The sequence below is a fragment of the Adiantum capillus-veneris genome, chromosome 14 (assembly GCF_014529385.1).
Source record: "Adiantum capillus-veneris isolate H3 chromosome 14, ASM1452938v2, whole genome shotgun sequence".
In the NCBI taxonomy this organism is placed as follows: domain Eukaryota; kingdom Viridiplantae; phylum Streptophyta; class Polypodiopsida; order Polypodiales; family Pteridaceae; genus Adiantum; species Adiantum capillus-veneris.
Genome location: NC_140944.1, coordinates 15311204 through 15327422, shown reverse-complemented (window position 1 = coordinate 15327422; position 16219 = coordinate 15311204). Strand labels below are relative to the sequence as shown.

The 16219-nt window shown below is 39.9% G+C and overlaps 1 protein-coding gene across 1 annotated transcript in view; it reads right to left on the bottom strand.

The window, feature by feature from the left end:
• Positions 1-13528: 13528 nt before the first annotated feature.
• Positions 13529-16219, bottom strand: part of ACS12 (1-amino-cyclopropane-1-carboxylate synthase 12) — a 48244-nt gene continuing 45553 nt past the window's right edge. The window contains exons 3-4 of the mRNA XM_086528342.1: positions 14593-14753; positions 13529-14493 (exon numbers count right to left, since the gene is read on the bottom strand). Coding sequence (XP_086384468.1) covers positions 13647-14493; positions 14593-14753 — 1008 coding nt within the window. The 3' untranslated portion in view covers positions 13529-13646. The remainder of the gene's footprint in view (positions 14494-14592; positions 14754-16219) is intronic.

Below are 16219 nucleotides of genomic sequence, written 5' to 3'. Positions count from 1 at the left end.
GCCTGCATGTTGAGAAGAACCAGGAGTGCTTTCAATCTAGACATACGTGCTCCATTATACAATGGCGTATCGGCTTCACTTTTCATATCATCATAGATAAGCCTTTCTGAATCCATGATCGTCTCGATCATTTCATCAATCTCGGGCTCAAACATTGCCTCGTTGGGAATGTGCTCTGCATGATCATCCCCCGAGCTGTCAGAGGCTACATCTTGTGGCCTCACATATGCTGCTTGACCAAAGCGCCTGCGAACACGTCTATTGGGTTGCAAGATTGCTGCTTGTTGGCCAACGTCAGAGTCCGACGAGTTATAATTGGCAACAACTCGATCTATAATAGATGGATCGAACTCGCCAAATTTACGAACGTGCTGCAAAGAAACACGTCTTGTCCGTCGCACAGCATGCTTGCATTGATTACAAGGACATAAGACCCTCGTTGAGAGATAGGTGTTTCTGTTGGACGGTCCCACATCCTCGTCGCTACTCATAATGAGGATAAAAAACTTATAACCTGGACAACAAATTTAATATTCTATTGGCATTCTTCGTCTTATCTCTCTCTCTCTCTCTCTCTCTCTCTCTACCTCACATTCTCTAGTCATGTCCAATCCCCGCACACCTCGGTCTAGAGGTGCATGGAGATCAGAACCACCGGGTTATAATCTCGTCTTTATTGGTCAATACCTATATTTGTGGGTACAAGAAATCTACACACCCACGTCTACATGATACTGCATGTAGTGGACAAAACCCCTTTGCCTCTTCTCTAGCTGTAGCACTTCACAGCATCTTAACATCTTTTCACGGTAGATCTTTTCACTGTTCGTCTAACTCTAAACCCTAAACCGTAAGTAATTCTTGCTTCTACTCGATCTAACGTAAATAAGCGTAAATCTAAATAAACGTAAATCTAACTAAAAATAAACCTAAATCTAATTTAACGTAAGTCTATAGTTTCCTACGACGTTAAAACTCTCTTCTTCTTGTGTGTGTGTGTGTGTGTGTGGGTAAACCTAAATAAACCTAAGTCTAATCTAATATAACATAAATCTAAATCTAACGTAAATATATTATGTTATATTAAAAACAAAGAACTAAATTAACAGGGATTATAAGAACCTTAAAACTGATTTAACACATAATTTTTCACATAACTCGGCAAGAGTTGGCATTCTCATCACTAAAGATGTGAGAGTTAACTTCCGGTGGTGACGCTGCCTCATCTCCATCCACATCTGACGACAGCAATTGGCCCTTTAGACCGTTCTTGCTCTTGTTACTAACTTTGAAGTTGCTGTTGAATGACTAGAGGTTGTCTAGATGGTCATTGTGTCGGGGATGTAGTGACTCTTGCTGCCCTGAAGATCCACCTTCTTCCCTATCTTCTGAAGACATTTCACCAGTACTTTTGGATCGACGGAGCCCACCATGAGTGAAGGCAGCAATACCCTATATTCCATTGAGGGCTTTCTTCACCTGCTTCATGCAGGCATCGCAGTCTATGGAGACCTAAATCTAATCTAATATAACGTAAATCTAAATCTAGCGTAAATAAACGTAAATCTAGTTAAAAATAAACCTAAATCTAATTTAATGTAAGTCTACATATAACCTAATCTTTAACGTCTTTTAAGATAGTTTCCTACGACGTTATAACTCTCTTCTTCTTGTGTGTGCGCGTGTGTGGATGTGTGTGCCAATAAAAAGAGATAAATGGTATAACCTTTCTATCACCCATGCCAAGTATGATAGATTGATTATGCCATTTCCCTCTTGAATAATAGGTCTTGAGTTCAACTCCTCGTCCGCTAGATCTTTAGTTCTTTTAATTTTAATTAGTTTCCTACGACGTTAAATTAGTTTCTCTCTCTTTCTCTCTCAATGTGTGTGCGTTTTTTTGGATTGTATGCATGTTTTCTCTCTCTTTTCCTCTCTCAATGTGTGTATTTTTTGTTTATGCATGTTCTCTCTCTCTTTTCCTCTCTCAATGCGTGCGTTTTTTGTTTATGCATGCTCTCTCTCTCTTTTTCTCTCTCAATGTGTGTGTGTATTCTTTGTTTATGTATGTGTGTGTGTGTTTTTGTTTTTGTTTGTACTCTCTCTCTCTCTCTCTCTCTCTCTCAAAAACACTATGTGTGTGTGTGTGAGAGAGAGAGAGAGGGAGAGAGAAAGAGGGGAAGGGAACATGAGAATGAGGAGAGGGAAGGAGCATACCTGGCTCTCCTTCCTCTCCTCGTGTGTGTGTGTGTGTGTGTGGAGAAGAAAAAGAGAGAGAGAGAGAGAGGGAGAGAGAAAGAGGGGAAGGGAACATGAGAATGAGGAGAGGGAAGGAGCATACCTGGCTCTCCTTCCTCTCCTCGTGTGTGTGTGTGTGTGTGTGGAGAAGAAAAAGAGAGAGAGAGAGAGAGAGAGAGAGAGAGAGAGAGAGAGGGAGGGAGAGCATTACCTGATCCTTGCTTGAGGGCGCCGAAAAACTCAGATCTGAGATCTGAGTTTTTGGGCGCGCTCGGTTATTTTTTTAGCCCAGCCGGCGTTGCTATGAGCGTCACTATGAGCGTCGCAAATTTACAAAGAAATTTGCGACGCTCATAGCGACGTCGGGAAATTTTTTTTTTAGCGTCGCTGTGTGAGCGTCGCTAATATGAATAGCCTCTTGTAGTGTTAATGTGTAGGATAGATGGGAGGTGATGACAATGTCTCCACCACTCTTGAAATACCACTCTCTCGTCGTTGGATGCCTAACCGCCGCTGCTGTCACAAGCGGGATATTGCAAGGTGGGTAGTTTATCTAGGGCGGATGCCTCCCAAAGAGTAACGGAGGTGTGCGAATTCAATCCATATGTGTTCAATGCTACACACACACTAATTTCTTGTGTGTGTGTGTGTGTGTGTGTGTGTGTGTGTGTGTGTGTGTGTGTGAGAGAGAGAGAGAGAGAGAGAGAGAGAGATTTGAATTGAATGAGCAAGTATAAGATTGGGTTTCAACGTACCTAGCGACAATTTCTTGCTTTCATTTTTCCTTTGTGCTTCATGCTCAAAATGGGACAGAGATCGAAAGATTTGATAAATTGATGGCTAGCTTTGCAAAAAAAAAAAAAGTAGTCACAAATGCTCATTTTCTATAGTGGATGGTTGTCAATTCAAGCAATGTTATCTACAATGTACAATGCAAAGTGAGGGAAAGACCCTCATTTTCAAGAGAGAGTGTTGCTTAGGTCATAGAGGGCCTCATAAGTAGAGGCTTTATTTTACACCCAAACCTTGTGCACCATCGTAGAATAGCTCTTTGTTGTCAAGTTTCCTAAACCCACCATAAGGCGACATATGCAATCTATGCCAATTTTGATCTCAATACCTCCTATTCAAGAGGGAAACACACACACACACACACACACACACACACATTGTGGTATTACTAAATGCTTTATTTTTTACCCTCCTTCTATATATTTTCCCTCCCCCCCCCCCTTCTCTGAAGCACTTATGGGAAACTAGCTCATAACTTGCTACTCATGGCCGGTGGGACTAGGTCCTTGCTTTAAAAAAACTCTACTATAATTAAACACATCGAGATCTCATAAGGCGGCATGCACATCCTGGGCTGAGATCTCCCCTTGCAAAGTTTCTATGCATCACTTGAAGACGCTTAAACAGGAGGGCGGCTTGCCTCTCTCGCCGATCACGCTCAGGAAACCAAGCTCAAACCACTATAAAAAAGGTGAGGGCGCACCTTGCCCCTCACTTAGCTCTAGAGTAGGTATTTTTCTGTTTTTCGCTACTGTCTGATCTTGCCAACATGGAGCTCGCAGCTCAAGTCACACAGGTACCTAACTTAGCTTAGGTTTTTTTAAAGATGCAATACCTTGCATGGCACTATGTACTTCTTGCTTTGCCATCTTGCTAAACGCAGTAGGGAAAGATATTTTAACATTGTGGTGGTTCTGCTTGACTAGTTGTTTTTTACAATCGTCTAATGTGGTTCTTAGATATTTTTTAGCATGGCATATGGTTGCTACTGCTTACCTAAGCTCTCAAATGTTTTGGCAGTGTGGTACAGTCTGCACACAGTTTTCGGCATTATACTATGTTTTTTAGGAGTTCTGCTTGACTGGTTTTTTTCGACAGTCGTCTACTATGGTTCTTAGATATATGTTTTAGTAGCATGGCATATGGTTGCTACTGCTTACCTAAGCTCTCAAAAGTTTTGGCAGCGTTGAACTGTCTGCAGACAGTTTATCGGCATTATACTAGTTTTTTAGGGGTTGTCTTATTCTTAGTCTTGACTGATACGCCTGGTACTTTCGTTTACTGTGGGGACTTATATAAAAAAATGGACTTCTGTTACGGTCCATGAGCTCTGTATGGTTGGGTTTTTTTTTTGCCTCTCTATGCTCGTTCTTCTGATGGTAAGTATATGGCAATTTTTTGGTTTTTTTGGGACCTTTCTCAAGCCGTTGCAGGTTATCTCGAGTTACTGGCCTAACTAATCTTTTGACGTTAAAACTGGTCTCTTTTGGTTAAAAAATTAAAAGCTAATCTTAGCTTTGTATCATTCAAATCATGGGGTACCTTGTACGGATTCACAATGTGAGGAAGGATGGCCCCTTGCTTTGCATAACCCTCGGTTTTTAGGGGAACTGCCAATCTTTGACTATTCTGCTCTTTCTGAAGGTAAGTATATGGTTTTTTTGGGGCTTGGCATGTGGAAAGGAACCGAAAAACAACTCTACACTTGAAAGTATCTTGGCTAAAATACGGCTGAACACTGCCGAACTAAATGGACTGCTAAGGGCTTAATGAGAAACTTGAAGTTTTGAAGGTAAGTATATGGGGATTACTCTCAGCTTTGGCGTAAAAAATTGGCCTTTGGCTCATGACATAAAGCTCCGCTTGAATAGGTTTTCTTTGATACTCTCTTTTGATTGGTAAGTGAATGGTTGCTACTGTTAGTTTAAACATAGCTACTGAGCTATGGAGAAATCTTGGGAGGTTGAAGATAAGTATATGGTTGGTACTCTCAAACTTGGCATAAATACCAAGATATGGCTCGAGAAATGAGGTCTCACTTGGTAAAAATGGAGTTTTACGATGCTCTATTGATTAGTAAGTATATGGCTGCTACTATGGGCTCAAGCATAGCTACCAAGCTATGGCTTAACAAGTAAACCTCACTATTCTTTAACAAAATCTAATAACCTAGCTTGTCTAAAGTAATTAAATTCTGTAAGATGGACATGGATAACAACTGATATAGTCATTGATACCTATAAAAACACATCCAAGGCTAATTGAATTGTTGTCTTGTTTGGATGGATGCAGGTAAGGACTCTATCTTATCTTGGAAGGCTTTATTTTCTTTGGCAAGCAACATTACTATGATGAAATACCCACTGAGGAATGGGGAAGTTTTTTTACTACCAACCCTACTAAAAGAGGACCTCTTTCTTACAATCATCGTACCTAAATAATTCTGATACTGAGTTATTTTTGTACATATCAGTTCATTGTTCCTTGGCCAGCTGTCTTTTGGATGTAAAAATTCAATTATGTCTTATTAGTTAAGATTTAAACAGCTACACACACATCCTATACATAACGTCTCTCCTCTTCGGGGAAACTGGAATGATGGCCTAGGAAATTATCGTAGGAATAGAGCTCTAAATTGGACCCATAGTCGTTAAATCCTTCATCGGTAGACTGGTGTTAGGTGGCCCCTTTTAGACTCTCTTCTGGTTTCCTGCTCACGGCTACCATAGTCTCAGACTCTGCCGGTTGAAGGGTTGCAGGACCAAAAAGACTTTACTTTTTAGACACTTTTGCTAATTTTTATGTCACCTCTATTTCAGGACTGCTCACGTTATAGAATGACAGCTCGCATGAGTACTAATCACAACCCTGAGAATCATGCAAAGATTCTTGATCAGATTAAGCTCTACCTTAAAGACCATACACCAAAGGATGCCCTAGCTACAACTAGACCTTTCCTTGTAGGAAAGCCAAATTATGTGTCACATACTTTGGCAAGAAAAAATAAACCTGACCTCACTGTTTTTGCAGACTCTTGGTTTATCCCAAGGATTGGAACTTACCGTGGATCCTCTCTCTATGGCCTCCTCTTTGGTCCTCAGATGTATTAGCAGTTTGGATGCTTCACAACTTATTTATGATTCAGCTCTTGTTTCGGACAAAAAACTTTCTGACTTGCATATGTTATCATTTAATGACTGGGTAAAAATTCTGGCGTCATTGGACAAAGACCCCCTAGAAGGTGTTAATCTGCTTTCCCAATACATTGCCCAACTTCCTGTCCTTGCTTCACAATATCAGCAAGAGCTTGCCCTGTTCTCCTCATCTGGAGCTGAGCTGTCAAATTTCCTTAGAAAACTCTGTGGACTTAACCCCTCGTTTGTCTGCACCCCAAATACCCCCTCCATCCCTCCAACTGGTGGCCTCTTCTGTCGAGATAGTGCAGCTCTAGAAGCAGTAAAAGAGTTTCAAAATAATATGTGCTCCCTCAATGATGTTAATCTCCTTGAAATGGTACCTAAAATCTCAAAAGTCTTTCCTGTCTTACCAATAAGACAAATAGAAATTGAATCTCTCGGAGTTGACCATCAACTGTGGGCTCTACCAAACAAAGCCTTCCTAGCACCTATTCTTAGTGAAACCTGGGTATACTTGGCCAACCTCCCCGCCTCAATAGTGGAAGACTGTAAACTTAAAATTCTTAAAGGTGGACAATTCTTGGACAAGGGAGAACTGATTAAAGCCCCCTTTAACCTTCATCTTATCGACCACTCCAAATGCCCCTCTAATGCTGGATTGTACATACGTACTAAGGGTAGCATGGAATTTGCGAAAAGTAACCCAGATTTCTACACAGAGTCTATATGGAATATCTTCCGTCCCTATGAAAATGTGTCTGCAGATTTCTTGACCCCAAAGCTACCTGTGAATCAAGCATCATGTGGTTTGACCATGCAATATGGTATATCCTCAACCATTTGGATCTGTCGTTCCCAGAAAAACCAATAGACTTTCATCTATCCCTCATCTGCTCATGGCTAGGTGAACAGGCCAAGCAGATTGTGATTGCTTAAATTGCCTTTAACATCTTCCGAGGACTGATGCATGATATTCTGAAAGAACTTAAAGCTGATGAGCCCGGCCTATACCTCACCACTTATGCTAACTACAAAAGAGTCAAATACATCACTAATCTGCTTAAACCTTGTATTGAAGATGATGATTCTCCTGCTCTAAAAAGAGCTAACTCTTTAGCTTCTCCCAACTCTTTCACCTTCTTTTTTACACATGGCTCCTCATCGAATCGAGGAAAGTCTCGTAGCTTTACTAGAGGGAGAGGTAGATTCCCTGCAATCAGAAACTTCCCTGAAATCTAACTCCTGAATATATTGCAGGTCTCTACAAGCCCATGTGGAAGAAAAGTTCTTAGCAAAGATGATTCGAATTATGGTGCTATCTACATACAATGTCTGTTTCACAACATACTTCTTGATTGGATCTTACCAAAAAGTCTTTTTGGTGAGTGTTTTGACTTATTTTTTGGAAATCATAAACTGCTTGACAATATTCTCATTGGATGGAAATATCATCATCCTATAAAAGGATTAGTTTTAAACAATGACTTTCTTTAACAAGAAACAATCCCTTACTGTACATGCATTCGATTTACCTCATTCTGTAGGAATTTTGAAGGATTTGGGAACCATGTCTGTACTCAGGACCTCAACATTATCAATAATGTCACAATACGTAAGCTACTAGCCAAAGGACTAAATCACATATCCAACTATCCAAAAAACCCTTACCTTGACCTATCAGCTTTACTTAGCTGCCTCACTGACCTTGTTAGCGCTCTCCAACTGGAGATGACAATCCTACCGGACTTAAAGGAATTAGTAAAGGAATGCTTCCTTCACAAAATTTCTCTACTTCCTAGAAAGTGGCTTTCTTCTCATAGTTCTTGGCTTACACCTCAACTAGCTTTTGACTTTCAACTAATCTCAGATAAAGGGTTAGTAGTCGGGCTTGACAAAAGCTCTAACTATCCTACTATTATGTGCAAACACCTTGCCTGGAAAGCAGCTCGGGATCGAGTATCAGGAAAAGAATTCTGTCATACCAACAAAAACACCGCAAGATATCTCTAACAAGATCTTGCGGTGTTTTTGTCATACCAACAAAAACACCGCAAGATACCTCTAACAAGATCTCTAAACATTTAGGACAGCTTGGCTATGCTATCAGTAACAACAAATTACCAGTACTATTTCCTACATATAAATTCCACAAACATAAATTCAGATGGATATCTGATGCCTCTAACTGTATCTTCACAGATATCACCAAAGATATTACTCTTTGCCTTGATATTGTTCTTACAGAATTAGAAATCATTTGTACAGAGAAACAGAAAATCTGCAAGGATTTCCTAAATATTCAATGCAATCCCTTCTGGCTTACAAAAAATGCTACAGAAGTCACACTCAACCTTCCTCAATATATTTTCCACATCTTTACAGCCGATATTACACAATGCTATGAAAACATCCCACTTAGTGGGGATCTTGGCCTTAAGACAGTACTAGCCAAGGTCATTAACTTAGCATTTACCAATGCTAAAAAGAAAACATCTTTTCATCTCTCTAGCCAAGAAACCTAGATGGATTCAAACATCTCACTCCATAAACCCTTTACACTTCAATGAAGCAAAACTTTGCTCCTACATTTTTTGGTTATTGAACAACTATACTATTATAGCAGGTGGTTGCTACTTTAATCAGTGTCTTGGCATCCCTATGGGCTTCTCTTGCTCACCACTTATGTGTAACATTTACCTAGCCTTTTTTGAGTACAAATGGTGTCTTAAGAACATGGAAACTAACCATTAAAAACTTCCACTATTCAAACACCCTTTTAGATATATGGATGACCTGCTTAGTATCAACAACAGATTGTTCTCTTCAAAGATTGATCAAATATACCCCTGTTGCCTAAGAATAGAGCCTACTTCCACCCCTGATAATTCGACTCTTGGGAATCAGCCCAATTTCTTAACCAATATCCCTTCACTCCCCATCTATAGGTGGATATGACCTTAGATTTATCTGGAGAAAGGATCTTCTTAAATTGCCTCACATAGAATTCATCAAAAGAAATAGCAATAGGCCTTACAAAGCCTCTATCTGCTCATGTATTGGCCTTCTTTACTTTAATCTTCTACTCTTCATCTACACCATCCATGGCCTGGGAAGAAATTTCTGTACTAATTAAAAAATATTGCCTTGATGGATTTAATCGCAATCAGATCCGTAACACCATCACTCAAGCTCTCATTAGGCACAATTGGCCTGGGCTGTTATTCCAAAGAGAGAGTTTTATCTCTCTCATAAGGTAGTAGGCCCATACACAATGGGCCTACTACCGACCCATTGTGTGTGGTGCCTGGGTTAGGACGGGTACACACACACAAACACACATTGTGGTATTACTAAATGCTTTAACTTTTACCCTCCTTCTATATATCCCCCCCCCCCCCTTCTCTGAAGCACTTATGGGAGACTAGCTCATAACTTGCTACTCATGGCCGGTGGGACTAGGTCCTTGGTTAAAAAAAAACTCTACTATAATTAAACACATTGAGCTCTCATAAGGCGGCCTGCGCATCTTGGGCTGAGATCTCCCCTTGCAAAGTTTATGTGCATCACTTGAAGACGCTTAAATAGGAGGGCCGCTTGCCTCTCTCGCCGATCACGCTCAGGAAACCAAGCTCAAACCACTATAAAAAAGGTGAGGCGCACCTTGCCCCTCACTTAGCTATGGAGTAGGTATTTTTCTGCTTTTCGCTACTGTCTGATCTTGCCAACATGGAGCTCGCAGCTCAAGTCACACAGGTACCTAACTTAGCTTAGGTTTTTTTAAAGATGCAATACCTTGCATGGCACTATGTACTTCTTGCTTTGCCATCTTGCTAAACACACTAGGGAAAGATATTTTAACATTGTGGTGGTTCTGCTTGACTAGTTGTTTTTTACAATCGTCTAATGTGGTTCTTAGATATTTTTTAGCATGGCATATGGTTGCTACTGCTTACCTAAGCTCTCAAATGTTTTGGCAGCGTGGTACTGTCTGCAGACAATTTTCGGCATTATACTGGTTTTTTTAGGAGTTCTGCTTGACTGGTTTTTTTCGACAGTCGTCTACTATGGTTCTTAGATATATGTTTTAGTAGCATGGCATATGGTTGCTACTGCTTACCTAAGCTCTCAAAAGTTTTGGCAGCGTTGAACTGTCTGCAGACAGTTTATCGGCATTATACTGGTTTTTTAGGGGTTGTCTTATTCTTAGTCTTGACTGATATGCCTGGTACTTTCGTTTACTGTGGGGACTTATATAAAAAAATGGACTTCTGTTACGGTCCATTAGCTCTGTATGGTTGGGTTTTTTTTTGCCTCTCTATGCTCGTTCTTCTGATGGTAAGTATATGGCAATTTTTTGGTTTTTTTGGGACCTTTCTCAAGCCGTTGCAGGTTATCTCGAGTTACTGGCCTAATTGATCTTTCGACGTTAAAATTGGTATTTTTTGGTTAAAAAATTAAAAACTAATCTTAGCTTTGTATCATTCAAATCATGCGGTACCTTGTACGGATTCACAATGTGAGGAAGGATGGCCTCTTGCTTGGCATAACCCTCGGTTTTTAGGGGAACTACCAATCTTTGACTATTCTGCTCTTTCTGAAGGTAAGTATATGGTTTTTTTGGGGCTTGGCATGTGGAAAGGATCCGAAAAACGACTCTACACTTAAAAGTATCTTGGCTAAAATGCGGTTGAACACTGCCGAACTGTATGGAATGCTAAGGGCTTAATGAGAAGTTTTGAAGGTAAGTATATGGGGATTACTCTTAGCTTTGGCGTAAAAAATTGGCCTTTGGCTCATGACATAAAGCTCCACTTGAATAGGTTTCTTTGATACTCTCTTTTGATTGGTAAGTGAATGGTTGCTACTATTAGTTTAAACATAGCTACCGAGCTATGGAGAAATCTTGGGAGGTTGAAGGTAAGTATATGGTTTGGTACTCTCAAACTTGGCATAAATACCAAGATATGGCTCGAGAAATGAGGTCTCACTTGGTAAAAATGGAGTTTTACGATACTCTATTGATTAGTAAGTATATGGCTGCTACTATGGGCTCAAGCATAGCTACCAAGCTATGGCTTAACAAGTAAACCTCACTGTTCTTTAACAAAATCTAATAACTTAGCTTGTCTAAAGTAATTAAATTCTATAAGATGAGATAGATAACAACTGATATAGTCCATTGATACCTGTAAAACATATCCAAAGCTAACTTAATTGTTGTCTTGTTTGGATGGATGCAGGTAAGGACTCTATCTTATCTTGGAAGGCTTTATTTTCTTTGGCAAGCAACATTACTATGATGAAATACCCACTGAGGAATGGGGAAGTTTTTTTACTACCAACCCTACTGAAAGAGGACCTCTTTCTTACAATCATCGTACCTAAATAATTCTGATACTGAGTTATTTTTGTACATATCAGTTCATTGTTCCTTGGCTAGCTGTCTTTTGAATGTAAAAATTCAATCATGTCTTATTAGTTAAGATTTACACAGCTACACACACAAAGCGCAATATTTCCCATCCTGTATGCCTATGGACCCCTCTTCCCACCTTTCCATGTCTAAACCTGTTGCATAGTCTTGCTACTATTTATTTCTCAAAACTCTAGAGATGAGGCTTCTACTTTTCTGTATGAGAGTCGTGTTGGAGGGCTTGCTAGTAATCCTAGTGTTAATGAACATCACAATGTGTCTTTGAAATTAAATATTCTATGGGCTCATATGATTAAGTTCAAGGAGAATTTGCGATCTATTATCTCACAGTTAAGCTTCCTATCATCAATAATTTAGCTATGATTATAAACTATGGGTTCAACATCTTCTGCCAAAACAAATATTCTATCCTAAACATTGGTTTTTGAAGTGTTATCAAGGGAATGAAAGCCAAGTGTCCTTCTTATCCTCCCCCACTATATCCCTCATAATGCCTATTCATTTGAATGGTAGCGAGCCAACCTTATCAAAGGGGAGTTGGTCTCCAACTACCTTGGGAATGTTGATTTCATCATAGTTTCTTTCATGTGGAATTTTATTGAGTATCTTGTAGCATCTCTTAGAGAATAATTGTGTATTCTAGCTGTCAACTCTGCTAACCACAACCATGCTTGTATTCTCTCACAAGCTCAAAAAAATTCCCTAAAACACTAGAGATTGACCTCCCTAAGATGGATAGTATAGTAATTTATCCATTATAGCAAGGTTGTTCATTCCAGAAGTTCCTACCCTCACAACAAAAATCCACCCTCATTCCCTCATTTTGTAAGAAAAAACATATGTAATTTTGTAGTAATTAAATTAGTGCTCTATCCACTCCCTTAAAATAGCTAATGTTAGGAATACCTTTAAAAATTAAAAGGTCTTCTTAATGGCTTCAAAAAAATTAAAAGGTGCTCCTAATTCAAAGATTCCACTCAAAAACAAGAGAAACAATGCGTTAATTTATAACACGTAACGACAGGCAATGACAAAGCACATAGATTGCGCGCGAGGAGGAGAGAGAGAGAGAGAGAGAGAGAGAGAGAGAGAGCAAGGAAAACGCTAAAGATAACCTAGAAGAAAACACTAAAGGAAAAATGAAAGAGCAAAGAAACACCTATTTATATGGACACAAAAGATCTATTGACTTTCCACCTTCATTCGCCTTTTGACTTTCCACCTTCATTTGTCTTTTCATTTCCTAAACTCACCCTTCACTTATCACTTAATATATTTTGAAAGAATTTTTATTTTTCTGAGAGTGGGGAGACCTAATTGATGGCCTTGGTTTTGGTCCTAAAGATCCATCATGCTTGCATACAATCTATCTTTTATTAGAGTGTTTTTTATAGTGATTTTGGGGATGCCTTGGTAGATGACTCGGTGGATGTTATTTGAGGCTCTTAAGATTTTTTGCAGCTTGTAGATCTGTCCCCCAACAAGTTTTGGCTTTGCATATGCATTTTAGGCTGGTCACTATAAATCAACACATCCACATGTTTGCATGATCTCTCGATTAGCAAGCATAGCAACCCAACCAAGATACGGCTAATACACTTATTCATTTGCATCCTTACAAACATAGGTGAGATATATGTATCCATCAATCTCTCACTTGAATAAATAATAGGAGCAACCAATCGAATTTTTTCCCATGATTGTCTCTATTCAGGCAAAGATCGATGGTCACAAGCAACAACTAGTAGCTTCCTACAACCTTACCTCTCAAGAAGGGGTTCCATTTGGGCATAACATTGCTAGACTGATGTAACCATAAATTGCAGGTGTTTGCCAAAAATTAATAATAATAAATTGCAGGTGCTAAATACGCCACAGCTAGATGCTTCTCTACAATCCCCAAAAAAAACTAAGCTTTTGAATCAGATACTGACAATCCTGCTGCATATTCACTATATTGGCTTGCTGCCTCAGTGCAAACAAGAGCTCATCAGTGCAACGCAAAGAATCATGGCTCTCAAACACGATGACAAAAAAAATGGTGATCATTTTCTCATGCCTTCTGTAAATACATGTAAACGTTTCAGCGCCACATTCAAAGTTTGTTCATCTACATTGGCAAAACAGAGCCGGAACCAACCGGCCTCGGGATAATGACAAGCAGACCCTGGAGTTAGATTGAGTTTCACCTCATACAACAACTTCTTCCATAGGTTACTCTCTGCCTCCTGACTGGCAGATGCCAATAAATGCCTTAGATCTACCCAACAATAAAGCCCACCACTGCTCTCTGCACAATTCATTTCAGCTATTTGCAAGCCTTTCAACACAGAATCATATCGATTGTACAACCGCCTCCTATTCTCTTCCAAGAACTTTCCTACAAAATCCTTGTCATCAAGTAAATACACCAACAACCTTTGGGTATGCGATGAGACTGTACAAAACCTCGTGAAATTTTGGGCTGCTGCCAAAATCTTCTCATTTTTTGTATATAGCAGTCCAACTCTGAATCCAGGTATCCCAAAGTCCTTCGACAGCCCATAAACTATATGCACAAAGCCAGAGTCGTAATCGCCAGCAGCCAAAACCTGTGATGCACTCACGAATTTGCCTCTGAAGACGGATGCAGCATAAATCTCGTCACTTATTACATGAATCCCCTTTGCTTTCGCAAAATTCAACACAGAGCTTATGGTCTCAGCATCAAGTATGTTGCCTACGGGATTCCCAGGAGTTGTAATGAGAATGGCCCGGACGGTGATTCCCCGTCTCTGGGTCTGATTATAGGCCTTTTCAAGAGCCGTCCTTGTAATCATGAAACCTTTGCTACTTGGACAGTACACAGGCACCAATTGAATGCCACTCCGCCATTTGATATCTCTGTCAAACCTACATATCTCTGGAAGGTTAAAAAAGCTAGTATATTCTTAACCATGCCGCAGGAGTTAAAATGTAGCATATGAGCCTCCTCCAAGAATTGAAACCTACCCAGGATAATATGGAGATGGAACAAGAAATGCATCCCCTGCCTCTCCAAGACAAAAAGCTAATATCTCTAGCGCAGCAGTTGCTCCGGCTGTGAGCACAATATTATCAGCATTGAAAGGCATACTCCTTTCCACCAGGTTCTCCAAAAAATTGGACAAGACCTGATTAGAAGGAAAGAATTACTCTTATCAAAAAAGTAAGCACTTCGGTTCAGTTTCTTATAAGGCAGGTTCAAACGACATGGCTAGACATCTAATTTATATTACATATACCTCGATGAATCCAGGATAAGCCCAGATTCACCTATAAAGGTAAGTGCAAGGTATAGCCTCATGGTAGTCATTCACAAGACAAATGTAAACCATCATGCATAGTATTGACTAAATACTACGACATCCCCACTAACATCATCAATGCCCAATAGTGGGTGTAGAACTAGCCACCGATATATGCTCTCACACACCTACACTACATAGACATACACGAGCATACATCAAAACAAAGATCTGTGTACTGAGTTTCTGTCATAACTCTAGGGATGCAAGGCAGGCTCAGCCATAATGAAGCGTAGCACTAGAAGATGAATAAGATAGGAAAAAAAACAAAAATGGTAGTTGATAGGGCATACACACCACAGAGGTAGTTAACACAATATCAACTCGTCATAACTTGGACAAAAACATCACAATGTAAGTGCAAGGTATAGCCTCATGGTAGTTATCCACAAGAAAATTAACCATCAGCTCCATCATGCATAGTATTCAACTTAACAGAGGATGCAAAGAATTAACACAATATCAACTCGTCATAACTTGGACGAAAACTTCACAATGTAAGTGCAAGGTATAGCCTCATGGTAGTCATCCACAAGAAAATTCATCATCAGCTCCATCATGCATAGTATTTATTATTTAACACTACGAGATCCCCACTAACATCGTCAATGCCCAATATTGGGTGTCAAGCTCGGTACCACTATATGCTCCAATACACGACACCATACACGCACGTGTACACACAAGCATACATCAATACAAAGATTACTAAGTTTCTATCATAACTTTAAAGATGCAGAGCAAACTTCTGACTTCGTCATGATGAAGACTAGCACTAAAAGATGCAATCGATAGGAAAAATTAGTACCCAAAAAAAAGGTAGTTGATAGGGCAGAAAATACAAAGAATCAGCATAATATCAACTCATCGTAACTCGCACGAAAACTTCAAAATGTGAAGTGTGGATGTCCGCTATATGACTAAATAATATACATGGATGAATTCAAGGTAAGCCCAGATTCACCTTTAAAGGAAAGTGCAAGGTATAGCATCATGTTAGTCATCCACAAGACAATGTAACCTTTTTACTTTTTACTTTTTTGGGCTAGAGCCGGCAAGCCAGCAAGGAACTGCCTTTGCTTCGCGTGCACGCAAACGAGTCAAAGACAAATTACCTTGCGGACTTGCCGACAAAGGGAAAAGCGCTTCCATGCTGTATCGTGGCATGTCAACGGGGAATGGAAGCAAGTTTCCCCCTCGGGGGAGTAAAAAGTCTTTTCATGCCATGTTAGTCAGTCCATGTTCCCTTGTTAGTCACGCCACCCGAGGGTAACGTCGGGAAATCACCAAAC